The sequence below is a fragment of the Bos indicus genome, chromosome 10 (assembly GCF_029378745.1).
Source record: "Bos indicus isolate NIAB-ARS_2022 breed Sahiwal x Tharparkar chromosome 10, NIAB-ARS_B.indTharparkar_mat_pri_1.0, whole genome shotgun sequence".
Lineage (NCBI taxonomy): Eukaryota > Metazoa > Chordata > Mammalia > Artiodactyla > Bovidae > Bos > Bos indicus.
In genome coordinates, this window is record NC_091769.1 from 50,920,933 (window position 1) to 50,946,744 (window position 25,812).

Consider the following 25,812-nt stretch of genomic DNA (forward strand, 5'->3'; position numbering starts at 1 on the left):
GAGTCAAGTCAATGTGAGCAGCCCTACAGTTTTAGCACCAGGGCAGCCATTGAAGAAGACACTGTACTTAAAAAACATGGCATGGATTTTTTGGAAAAGCAAGTACTAGATTTCCTCTCTAGACGTCTTAGCTGTTTCCCTAAGCTTGTGACTCTGATTCTTGGCCAAAACTCCCTGCCTTGTTTTTCGAGTGCCTGGGGCCCTTCACTTTTGCCCTCTTCTACTTAAGAGATAGGAGGCCTGGAAGGACATTGTTTCCTTGTCAGTCTTGTCGATTTCATCTCAAGGACCCAGGGACTTTTGCCATATTGTTTTATTTCTTTAGCTGTGGCCATAATGGTAATGCCAGAAACATTGCTACCAACCATTTTAACTGTGTCCCTAGTTTAGCATGGCTGGGGACTTGGGAGAAGCCCATGTTCATCTACATGCTGTCTTCCTGGTGAGAGTGATAATAATCAACACTGTAGTTTCTCCTTAATGAAGGTCTTCTCGGTGTCAGACACTTTGGTGAGTGTCTTTTGATTCTCACGCAAAGCTGCACATGTGATTTACAGGCATCTTATGTCCTTGTTCTGTGCAAGGTAATTTTCATTTTGGCAGAAGACACATCCAGATTCCTAAACATATGTGTGGTGAAACTAAACTTAAAAGAAACTGGCCATTGGCAAATTAGTGTGTTTAATTTTGTTCACATGCCCTTTGAAAAAGGAAGCCCCTCCCTGTCAGAGCATTTCTATGGAACAGTCACATAGATGATAAATACCTTGTTCTGGCATTGCCCTTTTTCAAAATGCTTTCACTGACTTCATCTCATTGGAAGATATATACTGAGAAATGTTAGCCTGTTACATTCCATTGCCATCTGTGAAATTCAAACAGGTTATCTTTATTGGGAGCTTTATGATTTTTGAGCATTATCATAAGGTCTTTAATAAAAGTCCCTTTATCAGAGAATTTTGGCAAAACTTTATGCAGAAAAGAGAAGTCATATCCAAGTCGAGAATTTTGATTTGTGTTCATAAAAATCTTTCATTCATACTGGAAAAAAATCTGAGCATTCTTTCGTGTCCAGGGATCTCATGCTTGTCATTTATTCATATTAGAGTATTTTGACCAAAAAGTCAAGAAAACCTGTTTGTATCCTGGGCCCCCTCTTGGTGAGTTTCTTGGCTTGAAACAATTTGCTGAGCCGTGAGAACCTCACCTTTTCTATCTTAAGACCACAAGCTGTGCCAACTGCATGTCCTTAGTGTGGGGTGTTTAATCTGTGATGTGACTACTACAATCCCCTCCATTGCTTGTATAGTGCCCCGGGGAGATCTGGTAACATCTGTCTCTAGAAGCCATCCAGCCCCCTTTGACTCCAGACCAAATATCCCCTACCATTCAACTCCACCATTAGAATTTGTCCTAATCTTCTGATCGCCTTCCTTGGCCTTCATCTCAGCCAGCGCTCACCTCAGCTGTGTCTGCCCTACCCAGCGTCCTTGCCTTTGCACATCCCACTCCCCTCTCTCCCTCTTCTTTCTTCCACCGCATTTGTACACACTCTGTTCAGCCTTTTAGCCCCTCCCCTTCCCCCCACCAAATCCCACATCTTCCTTGACCACCCCAGCAAACAGTAATCTCTCGCTGTCCTAAGTTCCTCCAGGACTTTATTGTCTGTCCCTGTCACATACTCAGCTTTTTGTAGGCTTCTTTATTTAGTAAACTATCTTTGCCCCATTTAAATTGTCTTCAAGATTTCTTAAGTATTTTATATTCTGTCCTCTGTCTTTAGTACCCCAACACATGGTATTGAGTACTTACTCAATAACTATGTGATTTGTTATCATTATAAGTTTGATGATATTAGGTGCTTCAAGCTGGGAATGATGATTCTATGAAAACACTGTACCAAAAAGGAAGAAAAACAGTATTTGGAGCCAAAAAAATGTTGCTTCATTTAGTTCCTTCCAGGCTGTCTTGCTGCAGTCTTGGAAAGATGTCCATTTGAGGCATTTGGCTGTGATCTCAGTAGGGGGGATTGATTTGCCACCCTTCTTGGATCACTGATTTGTATAATTGAAAGTCTTGGTCATCATAGGAATTGACTCATGTAATAAAAAAATTGGGGAAAATTAAAGTGGATGGATGTGTGTGACGTTTCTGATAAGCAGTCTTCATTACAGTGAAGGATCTTGGAGGCTCATGGTGGTTGGTATCTTGCATGTGTACACACACATGTCTTCGTGTATTTGTGAGAGGAATTGTTAAAAATCTGAAAGACAGTCATGTTTTGTTTTGTTTTGTATAGTTTTGGCTTTTCCTGCCTATCTCCTGGGGATCAACCAGGACCGGTTGAAAGAAAAGCTCACAAGCCGGCAGATGGACAGCAAGTGGGGAGGCAAGTCGGAGTCTATCAACGTGACCCTCAACGTAGAGCAAGCCTGTTACACCAGGGACGCACTTGCCAAGGCCCTGCATTCCCGGGTCTTTGATTTCTTGGTAGATGTAAGTAAACACAGATTGACATTGTCGGAGCTTCATATTCTGATGTCATGTAAAGAGTAAAACATCTCAGAGCTTTGTTTTCACGTTTTGGCTCATTCCTTATGTGATCATCACTTCACTCCTCCATGTTTTATCCTCACACTGGAACCATTTTTTACTTTTCCACTTTTACTTCTAGTATTGTCCAGCAAAACTCTAATATGGTAACAGCTTCTTGTGGACCAAATATTTAGTAAAGCCAGAACTACAGACCAGAAAAAGAGGAGGCCCACTGTCGTAAATCTTTCAGCTTAACGGTTTGGAATTTTGTATTTGTCATCTATTGTTATGTTACAAAGTAACCCAAAACTTAGTGGCTTAAAATAGTAAGCATTTATTTTTTCACAGTTTCTATGGGTCAGCTGTTTGGAGGTGATTTAGTTTGGTGGTTCTGACTCAGGGATGAGGGAGCAAAAAGATGCTGATTAGAACTACAAGGCTTAAAAAAAAAAAAAAAAAGAACTACAAGGCTTGACGAGGGTTGGAGAATCTGGTTCCAAGGTGGCGTCTTTATATGGCTGTTGGCAGGATGCCTCAGTTCCTTGCTACATGGGCATCTTTTTTGGAACTGCTTGAATATCCTCACAACATGGCAGTTGATTTCCCCTAGAATGAGTAAGAGAAAGAGCAAGGAAGAAGCTGCAAAGATTTTGATGTCCTAGTCTTGGCCTCAAATATTGCCACTCTGTCAGCTTCTGTTCATTAGAAACAAGTCACTAAGGACAGCCCACAGTTAAGAGCAGAGGATTTAATTTCCAATTTTGGGGGGAGAAGAATGTCAAAGACTTTTTGGATATATTTTTTGAACTACCACAGACTTTTAAAATAATGGTGTAACCATACAGATATTACATCTAAATATGCATATACATGCATATTTATATATGTATATAACTTATAGATTCTGAAAATTAGTCTCTCAGCACTGTCACTGCCAGTGACAGTCTGTGTTAATCCCTGTAGCTTGTAAATGGTTAGAATAATAATAGCAAGCACTTAGATAGCACTTACTAAATGCCAGATACTGGTCTAAGTCTTTTAGAAAAAGAATAATTCTTACAATAACTCTGTGACTTAGGTATTATTATCTCTATTAAACATATAAGCTAACTCTGAGGCACAGAGAGGTTCAGGAACTTCCCCAAGGTCACACCACTATTAAGTGATAAACCTAGGAATTAAACCCAGGTAATTTGGGCTTCCCTGGTAGCTCCGAGGTTAAAGCATCTGCCTGCAATGCAGGAGACCTAAGTTCGATCCCTGGGTCGGGAAGATCCCCTGGAGAAGGAAATGGCAACCCACTCCAGTATTCTTGCCTGGAGAATCCCATGGACAGAGAAGCCTGGTAGGCTACAGTCCACGGGGTCGCAAAAAATCAGACACGACTGAGCGACTTCAGTTTTAAGTTTCAGTTTGGCAGAGCTCCAGCTATTTTACTCCTCTACCTTTTATATATTCCAGCCAGAAAGAACCCCAGGGGAATCCCAGTCAGGGGACAATAGGCTGGCCATTAGATCTAGAAAGTCTGTGTTTCACTCCAGGCAGCATCTATAAGGCTTAAAGTATTGTTGGGTGTGTTTGCTGCTGCTGCTACTGCTAAGTCACTTCAGTCGTGTCCAACTCTGTGCGACCCCATAGACGGCAGCCCATCAGGCTCCACCGTCCCTGGAATTCTCCAGGCAAGAACACTGGAGTGGGTTGCCATTTCCTTCTCCAGTGCATGAAAGTGAAAAGTGAAAGTGAAGTCACTCAGTCGTGTCCAACTCTTAGCGACCCCATGGACTGCAGCCTACCAGGCTCCTCCGTCCATGAGATTTTCCAGGCAAGAGTACTGGAGTGGGGTGCCATTGCCTTCTCTGTGTGTTTAGGGTTGAGTAGATCAGAGCAGGATAGGGTAAATATTCTGTGTACTTCTTATGGTTATATTAATGGTAAGATTGCTTAGGAAGGTCAGGGTTATACAAAACATTAGTCATGCTTTTCACTTGTCCAGGCCCGTCATTATATTGACAAGGGAATCTTAGCCCCGAGTATTGGTGATTTCACCCAAGGCCATTCAGCAGGAGGGTTGTGCCGAACTGGGATTAAAACCTACATCTCTTGTCTCTGTTCAGTGAACCTTCCAGTGCTGGCCTTCCCACTTTATTTCCTTTCTGTCCTCCCTTGATTGTGGTGTAATGGGGCAGATGCCCTGTGTAAGTGATGCTAATTGGAGCTGACATTTATTAAGCCCTGACTCCTTGCCAGGTGCTGGGCTAAGTGCTATCCATCATTACCTGTTGGCTGATAAAAGGTGATTGTTATTTTCTTTGCCTGGAAAACAACTCTGGTACTTAAAAATTCCTCTAGTTATTCTCAACCCCCAGGAATTTTTCTCTTACATTCCTCCCGCCCCTGCAGGCCTGACCAACCCCCTCTAACCTACACCCCCCCTCCTATCATTATCTGTTTCATTGATTACACATCTCTTTTCACAGTGGTCAAGAACACAGATATAATCATCATACTACTTAAGTTCAATTCCAGACCCTTCCTCTTATCCCCGTGTGGGTTTATACATTATGATGTTATCAGTGTCATTAAGAGGATTGTAACGAGAACTAAATGAAACAAAACTTGGGAAGCCCTTCCCAAAGCCTGGCGAATGTTGAATCCATGTAAAGTTGCTTTTCATTACCGTCACTTTAGTAGTAACTAATGGCATTATTGTCCAAAGTTGCCTCTGAGAATAAAGACTGTCTTGTTGACATTCCTACCATATTATGTTAGATGATCATTAATTGACTACAGGGCGTACCTTGTTTTATTGTGCTTTGTAGATATTGTGTTTTTTTTTTTTTTTTACAAATTGAAGGTTTGTGGCAACTCTGTTGAACAAACCTATCAGAGCCATTTTTCTGAGATTTGTTCATTTCATGTCTCTGTCACATCTCAGTAATTCTGGCAATATTTCAAACTTTTTCATTATTATATTTGTGATGGTGCTCTGTGATCAGTGATCTTTGATGTTACGACTATGACTTGCTGAAGGCTCAGGTGCTAGCTTTTTTTTTTTACCAATAAAGTAATTTTTAATTAAAGTATGTACATTCTTTTATATGTAATGCTACTTAAAAGACTGCACTTAATAAACTACATACAGTGTAGTATAAGCATCTTTTATATGCACTGGGAAACAAAAAAGGGGGGTGCCTCCCTTTTTGTGGTATTTGCTGTATTGCAGTGGTCTGGAACAAACCCACAGTATCTCTTATGTATGCCTGTACTATACTGGATGGGGTTAATGGAAAGAAGATTTACAAATTCTGCAATATTGGTTCTTTTTGTGAAACAGGTTTTACTTCACTCATCCAAGATATTTTCTTCTAATTCTCAAGACTTCCTGAGAAAAACTAGTTCTGCCAGAAATGAATGGTTTTCATCATGAAGCAAACTTTTTTTTTCTACCATGCTACTTTTTTTTTTTTTAAGATTCTGGTGGTTTTCCCACAAACTTGACATTGCATTGAGGCCTTTTTAAGGGGCAGTTCATCTGTCTTCTTGTCTGCTTCTGTTTCCATAGGCAGTAGTATCTGCTTTTCTTATCCCCATGCATGCCCATTTTTAATATGAATGTGAAAGGAGTTAATTACCATGCTGGTTACTTTCTTCTAGTCTATCAACAAAGCAATGGAGAAGGACCACCAGGAATACAACATTGGCGTCCTAGACATCTATGGCTTTGAAATATTTCAGGTAAGACCAGCTTGAGTAATTGAAGACAAAGAAGGGTAATGCTTTTTACCTGGCTTGAAAGAAATAATTCTAGGCAATGAAAAAAAAATCATTGTGGCTCACTTTTGCCTTTTTGAGTTCTTCATGTACCTATACTAAATTAGTATCTCCTAAATATAAACTATGCTGTTTCTACTGATGCTGCCAACATTTCCGTTAAGCCTTTTCACTAAATCACTCAAGAAGTGACTTTAAAATGATTTTGCAGAAACAACTACATAAAAGTAACACTTTGTCTTTTTCTTTTCTTCAGAAAAATGGCTTTGAACAGTTTTGTATCAATTTTGTTAATGAAAAATTACAGCAGATTTTTATTGAACTCACATTAAAGGCAGAACAGGTGAGCAGTCCCTCTTCCTTCATCTTGTTCTGTTTCTAATTTGTTTCGAAGGGTATAGATGTCTCTCTTTTGGTAATAGGTTCAGATTATTGTTTTTTTATTAGAAAATGTACTTAATAGAGTCAGGCAGAAAAACCATATGCCACTGTGACATTTTAGTCTGAAGTATAAACACCATCTGCTACATTTTCTTTCTCTGTAAGTAAATGATGCTGTGAAGTTGGACTTATGACTGGTTGTTTTTACTACTTTATGACTCACTGACCAAGTGCAAATGGAAACCTATTCCAACCCCAATTGCCTATGGAATATACTGTGTTCCAAAGGAAAACTTGGTTTTCTCGGATTTGCTCTGCTCCCAATCTAACATAAAAATAAATGTGTCTTTAACAAAGCTGGTATTTAAATTCGGACTTAAGGTACTTGTCTTGTTTATACTACCCCCTGAAAGTCCAGGGCAAATTCCCTTTTATTCTGGTGCCTACTGTTTTTTGATTTCTTAGATTGCTATAATAAGGTACCACCAACCAGCTAGCTTAAAACAATGGAAATTTTTTTCTCTCGCAGTCCAGGAGGCCAGAATTCAAAATCAAGATGTTGCTAGGGTAGCACTCCTTCCAGAGACTATAGGGGAAATTCTTCCTTGCCTGTTGCAGCTCGAGGTGCTCCTGGCATTCCTTGCCTTTGAGCAGCATGCCTTTAGTCTCCGCCTGTGTCTCCATGTGTCCATTTTCTCCCTGTGTCCAAATCTCATTCTCTCTTCTCTTACAAAGCCACCAGTCTTTGGATTTAGGGGTCACCCTAAATCCACGATAATTTCATTATGAGATTCTTAGCTAGGATAGATTCTTAGCTTAGGGTATCTCCAGATATCTTATTTCTGGACATTTTGGGGTTCTAGATGAACACAAAATCTTGGGGGATACATTCAATCCACTGCACACATCCAAGGCTGTTTGAAGAATGTTTATTCATGGAAGTGTTCATGTGTCTGCTTAGGAACACCAGTGATCAATAGTTTTCCTAGGAAACTCTGCCCTGGAATTCTTCCACTCCTCAGAGTAGCTAGAGCCAAAGCCCAAGAGGGGACATGGTGGAGACTGAGATGGGAGAAGGCAGAGTTTGGGTCACAGAGGAACTTGGTAGGGCATGGCGAAGACTTCAGAGGAAGTATAATGAGAAGCCACTGAAGGATTTTTAGTAGAGTGTGATGCCATCTGATTTGTTTTTGGCCAGTTGGCTTTGACTCTGTGCACTTAGACAGGGCAGGCTGGGGCAGGGGAGGACAAACAAGAGTAGAAGTTTCAAAACCAGACTCCCGGGGAGACTGAGCAAGAATGGTGAGGCGTAGACAGTGATGGCTGCAGGAGAGGTGGGGACGTGATGAGAGGGGATCAGATTTGGTATATATTTTGTAGAATGAGTCAGTGTGACTTGCTCTCAACGTAATTAGCTGAGGAAAGAGGAGTCGCAGATGATTCCTGCCTTTGCAGCTTGAATGACAGGACCAGGGAGAGTGTTTACTGAATGGTAAGATGAGGAGGAGAGCAGTTGGTTGGAGACAGTGGAGAGATGTAGGGCCAGAGCACTGCTGAATGTGGTAGATATGAGAGGGCTGTTATCCCTCTGAGTGGAAATTCCAGTATATGAAATATATGTGACTCTGGATCTCAGGGGGCCAGTCTAGACTAGAGAAACACTTTCAGGTGTCATTAGCCTATAGGTATTATTTTAAGCGACGGAATTGATTGGAATTACCTAGAGAATAAGGGTTGAGAAAACAAGGCTGGGAGATTGAGCCCTGAGAGCCCCCATCATATAAAGATCAGGGGTAGAGGGGAGAGCCAGCAAAGGATGCTAACAAAGCAAGATTGATGAGGAACGAGGAACACCAGGAGAGCGTGATGGCGTTCATCATGTTTAATGAGCAACTGACCTGAATGAGGGGCCTTCCTTTTAAGTACCTAGATGCTAATCTGTACTTCTGTTCTATGTTAAGTTCAAAGAGATTATTTCATAACTGGACCTATGGGTTAAGCCATTTTTAATTGCCATCTTTGTATGTCAAAAACAATTGTATGGAAGCAATTTTATATGGTTCTAACCAAACATAAAAATTACCAAGCAATGAAATTCTCTTTTCCTCTTCCTCTTAGAAAATATTAGTATTGCTAGTTTTTATGGAAGGGAGCCAGCTTTTTCTTTCCTGATGATTTATGTGCCTGTGATATCCATCTGTGCTGAACTCTAGCTGGTCTTCACTGAGTCATAATGAGAATTCCTGCTTTCTGTCCTATAGGAAGAATATGTGCAAGAAGGCATTAGATGGACACCCATTGATTACTTTAATAACAAAGTCGTATGTGACCTCATTGAAAACAAAGTTGTAAGTATCGGTCTGGTGTGTCTCTTCACTGTTCAAGGTTTACACTAAGTGAGTTTTTGTTCTCTCTGTCATTGTATTAGAATAGAGAGAGTGAGAGCGCTGATTGAAGAGAGAGTTTTTTTGTTTGCTTATTTGGCTGTGCCTGGTCTTTGTTGTGGTATGTGGGATCAAGTTCCCTTACCAGGGATTGAACCCAGGCCCCCTGCATTGGGAGTGTGGAGTCTTAGCCACTGGACCCCCAGGGAAATCCTCAATGCAGAGAGTTTTAGCAATTACATTTATTTTGCTTATACGTATATGTGTGAAAGCAGGGTTTTATTCTTACAGTTAATATATACATGTGTATATAAGTACATTGTCAATTTATGAAGGGAAGTCGTTACTGAATTTTAAGAGGAGACAGTTATCACTTATGTTGATGGCATAGTGTATGAAGAGACATAAAATTGGCTCTGCCTTCCAGACCATTTATACAACTTCTAGGACTTTAGCCCTAGAAGTTATTCAAAAGAAAATAAAAGGGCATAGACACATTTGTACAGTACTATTTTGTTTTTTTTATAAAAGTCCCAAACTGGAAATGGTGAAAACATTCATAGAGAATTCGGTCCTTAAATAAATTATAGCATACAAGAGCAGGGAAATATAGCCATCAAAATAATCAGTATAAAGACTGTGTAAAACAGGAGGATTATTTATAAACTAGTGCTATGCAGAAAAAGTGGTATATAATAGAATGTATCCAGTATGTAACTGTATTATCCATGTCTATATGGGCAACAAGCTGAAAACAAACATTAAGAAATGAATTGGGGTCAAAGAAAAATGGTTTTCTTCAGTTTTAAAAATCAACCTAGTACAATACGAGTGAGCAGATAATGATCTTTCTGTGTACGACTTTGAATAGAACCTCGGGAAGTTGAACTTTTCTTTTTGAAAATGGACTTTGTTCCATCGTTAGATCTAAGAGGTGGCTCCCATTTGGGATTATTAATAGCATCCTTCCTCTAAGGGAAAGACTGACTTCCAAGATGGTATCTTAAGTCTCGGGAGCTGTTTCTTGCTTATGGAAAGACCTAATGAACATGGTATGTTTTAGAACAGTCAGTGAATTGGAGCTATGCTTTCTTGGTCCCATCAGAACCCTCCTGGAATCATGAGCATTCTGGATGATGTATGTGCCACGATGCACGCAGTGGGTGAGGGGGCGGACCAGACACTGCTCCAGAAACTGCAGATGCAGATTGGGAACCATGAGCACTTCAACAGCTGGAACCAAGGCTTCATTATTCACCATTACGCTGGGAAGGTATGGCCAGGGAGCAGGGGTTCAACAAAGAGGACATGACCTGTATTAAGCCTTTGGGTCTGTAATCTATTTTCTCCTGAGGCAACTGAAAAGTGTCCATACAGTTTTATCTGCCTTGCTTTGTTTTATTGACCCATCATTCATTCATTCAACTTGGGGCTTATGAAATATTTGGAGACAAACAAAAGATAGTATACACTGCTGCGTGTTTTGTAACATGAATCACCCTTATATAACATAAGCATGAATCAGCATATATATTAACTGCTGAAGGAATGAGCTTTCGTCTTGCCTCTTATGCAAGCCTGCATTTTTTTACTTGCGCATCTTCCTTGGGAGTATAAATAAGGACCAGGGATTTGTTTTTATAAAATTCATGAGTACTGTGCGTTACTGCATTACCAGGCTTTGTGTGGGTGCTGGTGATGTGCAGATAAGTAAACTGAGGTCATGATATTTGGAGACTTCACAGTACTGTGGAAATTCATTGGTCTCACTCTTCATCCCAATCTCTTGTTAACCAGGGAGGATCCTTGAGCATGAGGCTGTAGCTAAATTGATCTAACTCTAGCACCATTCATAGGAGAAATCAGAAAGCCTCAGATGACGTGGCCCATTGCAGTGGTTTAGTGTGCACAGTTTCATTTTATTGCATCTTAGCTAAAATTTAGGGAAAGAATTCAGTGTATTATTTACACACCCGTATATCTGTAGAAGAAGGACTATGTAATCGTGAGAGCTAGGGGCCTGGTGATGTATCTTTTGGATCGTGTATGCAATCAGCGTCTCCAGACCATCACCAGCTAAGTCATCTAGCAGGTAAAACAGGCACAGCTTTAATGTGACATTTCAGGATGAAAGCCCATTTGTTACATCTGAAAATATAGATATTCCGTGAAAGATAGCCATGCTGGCTTGGATGTTTTGTTCAATGAAATATTTAAAAGATAAAATTTGATTTCTTTCCATTCTTGGCAAGGTATCCTATGACATGGATGGCTTTTGTGAGCGGAACCGTGATGTGCTTTTTATGGATTTGATCGAGCTTATGCAAAGCAGTGAGCAGTAAGTGTGTTTGCCTTATCTGACACAGAGGTTTGATCAGATTTTTATTATTACGACAAACTTGTGATATTTAAATGTCAGCATTTTGCTTCCTTGTGCTGTTAGGTCTGAGTTATCATTAGACAATTTGACTTCTTAAAATAGTCATCCCCCCAATCTTAGTCTCTCCCTTATCCTTAATACATCCCACCCCACATTCTAAGTGCCATCTGCAAGCCCTTCAGGGTCTCCAGCTTCATCATGTTCAATGGTATCATCTAGAAGAAGTGCCCATCCTGGGATTGGGTTGGGATAGCCATGTAATGTATGAGTGGAATAGTCTGGTTCTGTGAAACTTTGCCCTTGGAATATCGTCCTAAGAATTCTCAGTTGCGCAGTTTTTAAAAATGCTAATGACCAACCTAGATAGCATATTAAAAAGCAGAGACATTGCTTTGCCAACAAAGGTCCATCTTGTCAAGGCTATGGTTTTTCCTGTGGTCATGTATGGATGTGAGAGTTGGACTGTGAAGAAGGCTGAGCGCCAAAGAATTGATGCTTTTGAACTGTGGTGCTGGAGAAGACTCTTGAGAGTCCCTTGGACTGCAAGGAGATCCAACCAGTCCATTCTGAAGGAGATCAGCCCTGGGATTTCTTTGGAAGGAATGATGCTAAAGCTGAAACTCCAGTACTTTGGCCACCTCATGCGAAGAGTTGACTCATTGGAAAAGACTCTGATGCTGGGAGGGATTGGGGGCAGGAGGAGAAGGGGATGACAGAGGATGAGATGGCTGGATGGCATCACTGACTCGATGGACATGAGTCTGGATGAACTCTGGGAGTTGGTGATGGGTAGGGAGGCCTGGCGTGCTGCGATTCATGGGGTCACAAAGAGTCGGACACGACTGAGTGACTGAACTGAACTGAACTGAAGTGAATGGAGTTGCTGAAGCACTTGAGAAATGGCTCAAGAACTCAGGGAAGGACACTCAGAGATCCATTTTTAACTCCTCAGACCTTGACTAAGCTATGGTCATAGAAGCAGTGGGAACACCACACAACACCCCCATCCCCCCGCCCCCTTGCAAGCTGCTGGAGCAGTCAGGACCAGCTTTGCCATGTCCTTTCCTTCCCTGTTACCTGCAAAGGTCCCCCATGGTCCTGGGTAATGGATGCCAGGCATCATTTACATGGTCAAGCATCTCTGTGCCAGGCAAATACAATATTACAGTCTTCCAGTTTTTACAAATTTTAGAGCTTCCTCCAAGTAATATTGTCCTTTTGGTCTCTTACTTCAGATATAATATCAGGGCTAACTGCTTTAATCAACAGTTGCAAGCATGATTATTTTCTAGAAAGGGCCTGACTTCTATGAAAGCAAAATTGAGTTTCATTTTTGGTCCACAGTTCAAATTTCTGCTCTGTTTAATCCTCTACCCCTCCCGCCAGCCTCCACTCCTCCCCAGCCCGCATCTTCCCAGGCTTGTACTTCCTTGGCACTCACACCCCTCACTTCAGAGATGTCTTCATTCAAAACATAAAAATCTATTTGCTCTTAAAAAGTCAGGTAAACCACAAGTCCTGGCTTGTGGGGTTTATGATAATCAGGTGCAGACATGCTTTCAGAGATTTTTTTTTTAATTATTAAAATTACTGCCAACTTCAAGAGCTATTGATGCTCTTGAACTTGTGTCGTGTAGTCATGGTCTATTGTTTAGAAAACACATGTGCTGTAAAAATCTGTAATTGTGTCTGATGAGGTTAAAAGTAGGTTATTGCTGGAGAGACTTCCTGGAAAATTCATGATGCCCAGTAAGTCACTTGGGCTTCCCTGGTGGCTCAGATGGTAAAGAATCTGCATGCAATGCAGGAGACCTGGGTTCAGTCCCTGGGTCGGGAAGATCCCCTGGAGAAGGAAATGGCAGCCCACTCCAGTATTCTTGCCTGGGAATCCCATGGACAGAGGAGCCTGGCGGGCTAACACCCACAGGGTCGCAAAGAGTCAGACACAACTGAGCCACTAGCACTATTAATACTACTAGGAAGTCACTTAGGAGGAATTTACATGGATCACGTTCATTCCATCAGTCAGTCAGTCAGCAACTATTTATTGAGCACCTACTGTGTTCAAGGTAGAGGTCATGTTCCAGACACTGGGTACATTGCAGTGACTAAGACAAAGTCCTTGCCCTGTGCCCTTTGAGGCAGGCATATCAACAGATGCAGCCCAGTTACACTTCCTAATGAAGATACATTCAGCCAGCAAAGCATTAGTGAATTAGCTTCACTTAAAATTGCTCATACTCAAAAGCACAGTTCTTCAGGGTCTTTCACTGGAAGGAAGGGATGGTAGAAAGACTGGCCTATTGGCATCTAGTAGGCAAAGGCCACTGATACTGTGAAACATCCCCTAATGTGTAAAGCACACACCACCCCCCACCCCGGGGTCCCAACACAGAATTATCCAATCCTAAGTATCCTTAGCACCAAGGTTGAGAAACCCTGCTTTAGAGCAAAGCAGAATCTGCATTGAATCTGGACAAGTCACACACAGCCTCGTGCTGTGGCCTCTCTTATTTAACTCAGCAAATTCACACTCAGCCCCCTCTGTTGTGTCCTGCTGCCAAGGTGTGTCTCAATAATAGTGGGTGGGAAAACATGAAAGGCAGAGTTTAAAATTTTATTTTTCCAATTTTATTTTCCAAGGTGTTTCTGTCTTAGAATTCTTTCTCAATGTTCCTCTTGTCCACTGCTTTATTTTCCTACATCTTTAACTTGATGGCTTGTGCTTTGAGTCAAGTGGCCATTCTGTAGTCAAGGTTCTGTGCTTCTGGACGATTCTCACTTCTCTATGGAAGAAGGTGTTCCAGCCCCTGAGGTACTTGCTGATTGCTAATCCATTCTCTCTCTTTTTTCCAGACCTTTTATAAAGTCTTTATTTCCGGAAAATCTGCAAGCTGACAAGAAAGGCCGCCCAACTACTGCCGGAAGCAAAATAAAGGTTTGTTCTCTTTTGGGAAATTGATGGATTCCTGTAAGAGGTAGGATTTTCTGGGACTCAGGAACCGTCGTACCCCTGAGCCAGGCTGAGGTCAGTGAGATGCAACAGATTGGTTACAGAAGATGGCCAGAAGTGATGTTGCCGCTTGAGAAAGGGTTATAGGGTGCTAGCTGGATTTGACTTGGCTGTACTAAAACCCCAAAGGGATATTAAGTACTTCGTAGCTTAATAGTCAGCAGATGATAATCAGCTACTTTCTAAGAGGAAATGGCTTTGCGCTGAATCTAGAAGAATTCACATTAATCTATCAGAGAAATTTTATGATCTAGAGCCATATTTTGGATTTTGATGACAGTTTTCCAGACCAGACCCCAAAACTCCTCCAAGTTCTTTATATGTACCTGAAATTCTACTGAGCCTTTTAAGGGGAATTTATGCACCTTCCTCCCTGGACCTTGCAGGCCCTTCTTTTTGTGAATTACAGGCATCTTGGCCCCACAGTATCTCAGAATCAAAGGAATTCTTAGTGTATCTTTTGTTCTTTTTTTTTTTGGCTGTGCCTTGCAGCATGCATGATCTTAATTGCCAGACCAAGGATCAAACCCATGCCCCGTGCATTGGGAACTTGGAGTCTTAATCACTGGACAACCAGGGAAGTTCTCTTAGTGTTTCTTGGAAGCCTTTCGTGGGGTGTGCACTGAATTATCAGAGGCCTTGTGCGATAAAATTGTCCCTAACAACACTCTGAATTTAAAGGTTGTGTTGAACATACTCCATCATGTGATTTTTTGAAAATCAGTCAGTAAACTTTTTCTTTTTTAGTTATACCAGATGAAGACACTTTTAAAATTATATATTTATTTAAAATTTTTATTTTACATTAGGGTATAGTCAATTTACAATGTTGTTTTAATTTCAGGTGTACGGCAAAGTGATTTCAGCTCTACATATACCATATAGGTTATTGCAGAGTATTGAGTAGAGTTCCTGTGCTCTACAGTAGACCCTTGTTGATTGTCTATTTTATATATAGTAGTGTGCATATTAAAAATGGTTTTTTAAAGAATCATACCAATTAAATACCACCCTGTCTTCATAATCAATGGGATCATCAAGTGATTAAGAGTAGGGCCCTGGGGTTCATCATTAGTGTTCAAATCTCTCACCACATGATTGCCGGAAAATTACCTAAATTCTCAATGCTTCTTTTGCCTCTCTGTAAGGTAGAGATTTTAGTACCTAATCTCAGGGGGGATACTGTGGTAATTAATCTCATAATCCATCTAAGGCACACACTGCCTGAAACACACACACAAAAGCATATGCTCTCATGTTACGTATACTCCATCTGTCCCCTCCTTCTCTCCCATGCTTCTTCATCTCTAGATAATTCTCAATGGACACTTGATGCGCCTGTGCTGACTCCCCACCTGGACTGTCCTCCCCTCACCAGCTGTACAACCAGATCCTACCTCCCTTCTCACCCTTCTCGATAACCCCAGCCCCATGGATACGGTGGTGGTTCTTGTCTGTTCTGTTCACTGGCTTTTTCTTTTCTGAACATTTCAGGAAAATGGAAGCCTGCCTCCCTAGCCTCTGAGGACACAAACACTGTAATGTCCCAGCAATAAGACAATCCCATCCAGAGGGGCCTCGGGTTTTGTGGAGGAAGTCAGATGCAAGCCGGGTCTTGAGTTAGAGGGTAGAGTCCACTAGGGGATGAAGGACAATCCTGTTCAAGGAACTGGACACATAGAATGTCCTGGGATGGAGTTTGGATGGAGTTCCCTGGGGCTGAGAGGAGGTGCAGTTCTCCCAAAGCCCCACATGTTGACCTCTGTGCATGGCTCTGACTCATGCCGTCACTTCTGGGTCCTGGAAGAGGATTCGCTTTAGGCTGGAAACTCTGGTCACAAGACTGTCACACAGTCACATCTAAGGGGCCCAGATCATCAGGGCTGCAGTGACTCACTTTCAAGTGGTCTGGATTCTCGGTCCAGCTTATTTCCTATGAAAAGGAGGGTGGGGGCAGGGGCATTTTTCTCCTCCTTGGAAGACTTGAACCCTTTGCCTCCTTCTTATTCTTATCTAGTTGAATGCTCAGAGTTGCCCCCTTCCAGGCATACTCAGAATGTTCCAGATTGCTATGGCTGGGGGAGTCAGCAAGCTTGTTTAGGGAGACTGGACTCTACCTATTCTCACCTCAATGGTCCCTCCTTGGTGAACCATGTGGCCTCCGGCTGTCCAATGTTCTGCCTCCACATAGGAGTGAGTCTCCCTGTTTTATGTCTCGTAAGTCACCTCTTAGAGATGCATAGCTCTGGCTCAATCTCTTACATCTTTCATATCCTCAGTATTTTGCAGATGCTAAGCGTCATCTTTTTTAAAAAAATTTTTATTGAAGTATAGTTGATGTACAATTTGTGTTTCAGATGTACAGCAAAATGATTGTTATACATATATATGTATAACTTTTTTATGTTCTTTTCCTTTATAGATCATGACAAAATATTGAGTATAGTTCCCTGTGCTGTACTGGCTGTCCTTGTTGGTTATTTTATGTATAGTAGCTACATCTCATCTTAATATCTCTGAGGTATAAGTGTTTAAAGGGATCCTGCATTCCTTAGAAGAAAAATTAATGTTCAAGGTAGTTTTATATTGGGTATTTTGTGTATTCTAATTCTTTAAAATGTGAAAGTGTTCTGTAGAATTTAATTTATAGAATATTTGGTGAGAACTTCCACTATCTTTGTTTATAAAGCATATTCTTCATTTAATAACATGTGATTATTGAAGCTTTCCTAAATTCTACATTTTCATGGCTAAAAGGGACCAGTTTTGAAATTAGAGCCAAAGGTTGATGCTGTTGGGAGATAGAATGGAGCTCAGAGTCAGCAAAGTAGACTGGGCTGGCAGCTTTATCTAAGTGGGCCTGGCCTCTAAAGGAGCAGATGTGGCAGGAGACACAAGTGCCCTGAGGTAACTGGACCGGTAGACACTGAACATCCATTCCAACCTGCAGATCGAGGTAGTAGAAGTATTCTAGTTCTGCTTGGTTTACAGACGGGCAACCGTGGTGCAAAGAAATTTAGTGATTTGTTAGACAGCTTGCAAAGAGCAGAGCCAGGATCCTAGTTCAGACTTGCTAACGATCTATGAGGAGGTTAGAATGAGGAGCCGTCACCCTAAGGAGTGTTACCTTTGCTTACTCTTTGGTCTGCATATCTTGATGGCCACTTCTGCTCAGCAAGTAGCTTTGGAAGCTTTCTGTTCTAAGTCATGGGCTCTTCTTGTCTGGAGTCAGAGTAAATTCAAACTGTGGCTTCCCCACCACCTCTGGGGACATCTACAGTTGACCCATAGCTAAGTACAGGATAATTGTGATGGTTAAGATAAATTCTTGTTTGCTCAAATTAATTATCCCACAACCTAAAAGCTTCTATCTAATCCTAGCCCTCCCAGTTAATTCCTTTTGGTATTACAATAAATTATTCATTATCTTCCTTAGGAAGGAGGAAGGCATTGTGGTTAGGAAAAAAACATGCTAGCTCACAGACTTGGGTTCAAGCCTCACTGCTGTTGCTTACTAATTGTGTCATCTCGAGCAATACTTTATTTAAGGCCCCGTTTTCTCATCTAAAAAATGGGAATGATAATCGTGAGTCATAAATAAGAAAATCCATGTGTCTAGTCCATGAAGCATTTTCAGTACATTACTATTTTGAGCTGGAAAGAACTGTGTCAAGTGGCATATAAACTTAAGTCAAAATTGCCCCTGTGTTTTCAACTTGCTAAGTTGAAAAGAGATGCTCTGAAATGCTTAGGACTAAATAGTGTGCCAAGTTATTCTTAAAAATAAGAGTTGGGGATTTAAAAAAAAGATGCAATCTCTCATCAACAAGGAAGATGAGTCAATTTACATTTTTATCATGGAGCTGTGCTTTGCTCATACAGCCTCTGCACCTTTGCTCTGAATTCGAAACATTGCAAATAATGCCATATTCCGCATGTCTAGATGGAGAACTTTTGCTTTGAATACACTGGAGTTTTTCTCAAGGGTTTCGGATTTCCCAAACCCTTGAAAATAGAAAAGTCCTAATTGAAAGAGGGTTGTCTACTGCAGGCAAGTCCCTTCTGCTGACTTGGTAATGGTTTTCTGGCTTTAGGGATCCTTTCCTCTATTTTCTTTTAGAGGTTTTCTCTCTTCATGCTGATTTGCTTGGAATGAGAGTTTGTGTGTGCCCCGTTCTTGGATCCACGGGGTGTGCTCAGCTGTGGGGATAGAAATGCTGATCTGGGCTCTGATGTGTTTTTCATTTGAGATACTCATGATTTGAAATATGTCATGAGCAATTGTAACTCTATTTATGTGGCTTTTTCTGCTTGAACCCAGTTCCATCGTGGGTACCCAGTGTGCAGGTAGTGAGGAATGATTTTACATCAAATATTTTAGTTTGTGAAGGAGTATGTTTCCTGCTACACTAAAAGGGCTCCAAGTCAGCAAGTCTGTAAAAAGACGTGCTGAGGAAGAAAGTGAATGAAATGGCATAATAAAGGTTTATGAATTCTGAAATTTTTATGTGTCTCCCACCTTTTAATTGTGACTTTCCATCATTTTATTAAGATGATTCTTCATTGGTTGGATTGCCTGGAAAGAATACAGGGGGTTCTAATGATTTATCCTTGCAGATAATTTGTGTACCACCTCTCCCTCCAGAGTTTATAAGAAAAATGTATTTTCAAAAATCCTCAGTTGATATGAAATTAACTAAAGTTGTTAATAATTAGCATGCTTTCTTATTTCTCTTAAAAATTATGTGTCTGGATATACTGGGTTTGGTGGATTCTTTTTTGTTTTTATTTTGTTAACTATACTAAAAAGGCCTCATTGGTGTCAAAAATTTAATTTCAAATGCACTTGTGAGTGTTCAGATCACCGTAATAGTCAGTAGAGCTTTGAGGAAGTATAGTATCCCTGAGTTAAATCTAATGAACAAACTGTCATGAGGATGAATTTCTAGCTGCACATTTGCACACAAATCTCCTTGGAAAGCTGATCTACTTTAGAGCACATTCCATGTTTCTAAATGATGTTATTCTTCCTTTCCAGAAACAAGCCAATGACCTCGTGAGCACCCTGATGAAATGTACACCTCACTACATTCGCTGCATCAAACCCAACGAAACCAAGAAGCCCAAAGACTGGGAGGAAAGCAGGTATGGCAGAGGCACAGGTGGAGGTCAAGGGCAGCTAACATCAAGGGCAGCCTCGGCCTGTTTTCCCACTGCTCAAGTCAGGCCATCTGGCCTCTTCCCCAGGCAGGAGCAGTTTCAGTTGTCTTCAGATGTGTTTTATGTCTTCATGTCTTAACTTCAGGAAGAAGCCTATGTATATATCATTTTCCCCTCCTTGTTTTTTCCTGAAATGTTGGCAGTGCCCTTCAGTTCAGAATTAGCGATTTATAATGTTGATCTTGGCTAGTCTGGGGGCAAATGGAAAAAAGAAAGCAAACCCCAGCACAGCAGAGTCAGGAAGGTTTTCAGATTAGTTTAGGCCCTGTGTAGACATTCTTAGTGCACTCGGCTTCTCGTCAGCACCCACAGGATGTGGCCTGGAATGCTGAGCTCAGGGTTGCAGGTGGGGTTCTGCAGAGCTAGTTAAAAAACGATCTGTCGTTTAGTTGCTTATGTGGGCAGAGGGGCTGTAGGCTCTGTAACCCCCAAGCCCAGTGCTGATGAGCAGAGTGACTCTCTTGGGCTGGAGGGAACCAGCCCAAGGGAGATGTGAGGCATATAAGCAGTGAGCCATATCCTCCCTGGCTTCTGAGGAGTCCTACGTCACATTCCTCCTACACCTGCCATTTAGGGATGTGGCCTCTGCAGGATTCAAGGGAGATGATTGAGAAGGAAAATGTTAAGATGATGACTGGAGAATATAGGTTTTGTATCCAGCTGGGGAAATTCCTCCTGTCTGTAGGAACACGGAAGCAGGGCTGAAGAGAGACCCTGTGAGTGACTTGGACTAGAGAGAGAAGTCCTACCACCGTCACCAGATGTGATGGACTTGAGCATACTGGTGTTCCTGTTCATACTAGAATTCATGCTGGAATGCCTATCTTTTTTTCTTTTTTCTTTTCTCTCTTGGAAAAAAACATAGACTCTTCTAGGTATCAAGTGACTTAGTCAAGGTTAAACTCCAATGGGAAGACCAGGATGAAAATTCCTAGCTGCTCATCACCTCCCCCGAGGGACCTGGAGGGTTCATTTCCCATCTCCCCACCAACACCCTTTCTAGCCCACAGCAGACAGACAATGCTTGATCATTTCCAGGGAGGAAAAGATAAATAGGAAGGAAAACACCCAGGTGTGAGCACTTGCTGTCTGCAAATCCTTCTTCGTATTTTCACACTCTGTGGTGCAGCCTAAGACTGTTTTTCTCACCTTAAGGTGCTGCTGGGATGTGGCAGCCTTCTGTTTGGTTATGTCACAATATTCTGAATAATCTCATCAATAAGTGCAGATTCCTAAGACATCTTTTTTATAGAATTACTCAAATTTTTCAATTTAAAATAATCTAAGATTCACTTACAATATTATCTGTAAATGACATTCATGCTCTGATGGGAAACCCATTCCTCCTGGGTCATCAGCTCTCCTTTGGATACCTCTCGCCACCAGCTGGCACTGCAGCCCTTCTCTAAGTCGGTTTTACTCTGTTCAGCCAAAAGAACCATTCTTGGGACTCATCTGTGTGATGGTTCTTCTGCTAGTTCAAGGCAGTTGCCATGTTTTCCTGGGATCTTCTCTTCCGTGAACTCATCACTTAGCCACTCCAGCCATTCCTTTGAAGGAGCTGGATGTGGAATCCAACCTTGCCCCTTCTCAGTCATTCCTCTGGATGTGCTTAAATTGCCCTCTGCTTTTCTGAACTGTGGCACACACTTTTTCCTTTGATGTCAAGAGAATAACAGATGGAAAATGTCTGGGGGGTTTTGCCTTCTGACACTAGTTCTCAAACTTGAGTATGCATCAGAATATCCTCTGGAAGGCTTATGACAGGGCCCCATTCCCAGAGTTTCTGGGTCATTGAGCCTGGGGTGGGGCCTGGGGGTCTGCATTCTTAACAAGCCCCCAAGTGGTGCTAGTGATGATAGTCTGGGCCTCATATTTGGAGAGCAGCTGATCTAGAGCTAAGTTCTAGCCTAGGATTTGGAAGAACTGTATCCTGTGCTGGTCTGTCACCAACTAGTTTGAGTGAAGCACTTCATCTCCTGAGTCCTCAGTCTCTTCCTCTTTAAATAAGAGGGTCAGGCCAGAGAGGGACTCCTTCAATCAGACGGAATGAACACCCCCAGATCTGTTCCCCTGTGTCTGCCATCCTGCCTCTGCCCGTCTCTTCGTCACTCCTGTGCTCAGTCACCCACACTCACATCTCATGCACATACACACTGAGTAGAAGGGTGGTGTCATTAGCAGCCTCAGAAATAAATTACAAGAGTCTAGAAAGCAGAGGGATTGCTAAGAAGTGCTGGAGCCCACCCTTCCCCCTACTTCAGACTCACTCCAGCTTCCCTTCCCAGCAAACGTAATCATGACTGAAAACATCTCACTCATCCTCAAATGAGGTACCTCCCTGGCACGCTCTACCCTGCCCCACGTATTCAGCTCTGCTGACAGGCACTCTAATGGGATATCTTACAGTAGCTGCTGGTTGGAAGTTCCTCAGTCATGATGCCACCTTCTCAAAATCCAAACCGAGTCATTGGAATATCAAAGACTGGAGAAATGAAGACAGGGGTACATTTTATTCAGTAAATTTTCATAGAGTTTCCACCAATGGTGTCCCCCTCGCTCGCTTTTTTTTTTTTTAAATCACATCCCTTATTTGAATTTCAGTGAGGAACTTCCTAACATACACTCTTGTAAACTGGTGTTACAAAGACTAAGGTGTTCCTTAGTCAAATGTTGATTTGTGTTTCCAGTAGGATGGCACCCTGGGATCTGCCCTCGTGTCTTGGTTCAGGTTTACTGTGACCGATGGTTTCACTCTGGGGCTTTCCTGGTGGTTCAATAGTAAAGAATCTGCTAAAGAATCTGCCTGCGTTGCAGGAGACGTGGGAGATGCGGTTTGATCCTTGGGTCGGGAAGATCCCCTGGAGGGGAAATGGCAACCCACTTAAGTTTCCTTGCCCAGAAAAGTCCCATGGACAGAGGAGCCTCGTGGGCTGTGATCTTTGGGGTCAGAAAGAGTCAGTCGGACAGGACTGAGCGACTGAGCACGCCTGGTTTCACTTCATCTGTGAGCATGAAACTTCAGGGCCCATGGAAGGGCAGTGTGCTTCATTGGCAGGGATCACACGGTCAATTGAAGTTCTCGGCAGACAGGGTTACTCATTCCACAAGTTTATGGTGTGTAGTTTATTTTTCTTTTCCTGTTGGAAATGTGTCTTCATTTGGCTTAGGGCAAACTGCCTGCCCTGGATTCTGAATTACTGCCCTGGTGGAATTCTCTGGCCCTAACCTTCTTGGGTTAATGGCTGAGGACAGTCTTGAAAGAGGACTCCTTCTGAAAGGAGGAGACGGCTTACTCAGGAGAACAACAGGTATTGCCAGCCTGGCTGATGTTTACTGAGGCGTGATGGCGCTCCAGGAATATGTAAAAAACATGGAATTTTAAACATAACACCATATTAATACTTTGAACCAGTTGTCCGGTTGACAAAAATTCCTAATGACGAAAGTTGTAATGAACGGAGCAATGCTTTCACATGAGGCATATTGTTTTCCATGTGAGTCATGAGGAAGGAACATTTCTTCTTGAATCAATGGGTGATGCATTCCCTGCCTCAAAGCTTGGGGTATAGCCAGTATTTGTGAAAAAGACTTAAAATGAGCAGATATCTCTTAATTGACAGCATCATGTGTAATTTCCTTAATGGAGGAAAGGTCGATGGTGAGTTTGGGATTTGGAGGACGGGAAAAAGGAAAATTATTTTCCTGACTCAGGTTTCTACTCCTTTGGTTTACCAGATATGTGTGAATATTGTATAACCTGAGGACCAGCTCAGACTCAGATTATTATAATTTATAATCTTTTTTAATATGCTTCCCTGAAATGTGGAATTGAGAGTTTGTGGATATAGTGGGTAGGAGAATAGGGTGAAAAGATTATCCAGTCCCATCCTGGCTCCTTCTTTCCTTTATAGGGTAAAGCATCAAGTAGAATACCTGGGCCTCAAAGAGAACATTCGAGTGAGGAGAGCTGGTTACGCCTATCGGCGTGTCTTTCAAAAATTCCTGCAGAGGTAAGACTGGTGCCTTGGGTCTCTTTTATGTTTTAAACAGGCTTATTGAGATATAATTCACAGATCATACAATTCACCCATTTGAAGTATACAATTCAGTGGCTTTTAATATATTCATAGAGTTGTACATCCAACAATAATGTGATAGACATCACATTTGGCTCTTATGAATAACCAATAATGTGTCTATCAGTGTTCACATACACGTTTTTATGTAGGCATATGTTTTTATTTCTCTTGGGAACATACATAAAAATGGAATTGCCAGGTCAAATGGTAATTATGTTTAACCTTTTTGATGAACTGCTATATGTTTTACGAAGCGGCTGTACCATTTTACATCCCCACCAACAGTGTTTGAGGGTTCCAGTGTATGTGCGTCCTTGCCAGTATTTGTTATTATCCGACTTTCTGGTTCTGGCCATCCCGGTTGGAATGAAGTAGTTTCTCACTGTGGTTCTGATTTGTACTTCCCCAATGGAAGATATTGTTGAGTATCTTTCCATGTGCTTATTAGCTGTTAGAGAAATGTCTGTCCAGTCCTTTGATCACTTTTAAATTACTTGTCTTTTTAGTATTAAGTTATAATAATTCTTTTTAACATCATTTATTGTGAATAAATCATTTTAAAGCATCATTTATTTTAAGTAAAATCAAGTATTTTGTCTGTTTAGAGTGATACATCAGTTCAGAAATTCATGGTAATTGTGACATGGGGAGAGACTGACATTTAACTGACTGAGCAAATTAATAGTGTGGAGACAATTTCAGGAAAATATTTAATAAGCTTAAGGTATTTAACCTCAAATTTTTTGTCCAAACATAAAGTTAAACTGATTTTATATTTCTGTTAAAGTACATTTGGCAGGATATGTGCTAAATTGTTCTTTGTGTTGTTTTTAAAAAGGATAAAATTTAGTGTTCTTAAAATACAACATGATTCTAATTTCTCTAGTGATTCTAAATTAGTGGAGTTTCACTGATGTTCCACATTTACTTAATTTCCTTTATGAAAGAAGGAAGCCATATTTACTGTTTTAATCAGAAAATAATTATGTCTTCCTGGTATATGATACAGGAGCAAGATATAAGAACATTTTTTTTAAATTCAGATTTTATGTAACAAAGAGGTTTAGGAAGGAGAAGAACTTAGTTGCCATCTTTGAAATCCAATATTTCTAATAGAGTAGCTTTCCCTTTGAGGATGTTGTTTCTTCTGCCGGGAGATAGGGATGCCTAATCTACTGCTTATCAATATGGGTCATCATCTGTAGAAGGTCATTGATGTGGAAGGTCAGGAGAGGCTTGGCCAAAGGGTGGATCATTCCATACAGTAAAACTTCATTGATTTTTGTCCCCACACACTCAAGATTGCTGATGATTTTGGAGGCTGGTTAAACTAGGAATAAAATTCACCATCAGGGGTCTCTGAATTAACAGGCCCACTACACCTCTAGCGTAAACACGGCAATATGAAAAGAAGTCTTTAGGAAGGTTAGAAAATAAATTTGGAGTGCTCTTGCATCACTGTAGCAGTCTCCATTTGCTGACAAACAACTGAGATGTTAATTATGAAAGACTTGCTCTTCTTTAAACAGACGGCCAGCACTAACTTAGGACAGGGTTTCACAACCTCAGCTATTGGCATTTTGGTTTGGATGAGTCCTCGTGCGAGGCTGTCCTGGACATTGTAGGATGTTTAGCAACCTTAGCTTCTACTTACTAGATGCCAGTAGTACCAGCAACCCCTCCATCCCACCCTTATTTTCCCCAAGTAGTAACACCCAAAATTATCCGGACATTGCCCCATGTGGCCTGGGGAGACAAAGTCAGTTGAGAGAACCGTGGCTTAGATTATCGTTAATATTTTTTGCAGAACTGCATTTCTTTGAAAATACCCTTTTTTAATTAAGAGGGAAGAAAGTTAAATACAGAAAATAGTGAATAAGAAATATTTCCTCCGACTTGCTTAAATTTCAAAAGGCTTGCCCTCAACAATTCCAAAATGTTTCTCCTTCAATATTTTTTCTGTACTTAAAAAACTTTTTCTTTTTTATTTAAAGTTCTTTTTAAAAATTAATTCATTTTTGGCTGCCCTGGGGCTTTGTTGCTTTG

At 41.3% G+C, this 25,812-nt stretch overlaps 1 protein-coding gene across 1 annotated transcript in view; it reads left to right on the top strand.

The window, feature by feature from the left end:
• The window catches only part of MYO1E (myosin IE), a 220,890-nt gene that overhangs the window by 149,274 nt on the left and 45,804 nt on the right, over window positions 1-25,812 (top strand). The window contains exons 10-18 of the mRNA XM_019968752.2: window positions 2,300-2,496; window positions 6,190-6,270; window positions 6,563-6,649; window positions 8,949-9,035; window positions 10,177-10,344; window positions 11,324-11,409; window positions 14,308-14,389; window positions 19,503-19,609; window positions 23,599-23,697. Of these exons, the coding sequence (XP_019824311.1) occupies window positions 2,300-2,496; window positions 6,190-6,270; window positions 6,563-6,649; window positions 8,949-9,035; window positions 10,177-10,344; window positions 11,324-11,409; window positions 14,308-14,389; window positions 19,503-19,609; window positions 23,599-23,697 (994 nt within the window). The remainder of the gene's footprint in view (window positions 1-2,299; window positions 2,497-6,189; window positions 6,271-6,562; window positions 6,650-8,948; window positions 9,036-10,176; window positions 10,345-11,323; window positions 11,410-14,307; window positions 14,390-19,502; window positions 19,610-23,598; window positions 23,698-25,812) is intronic.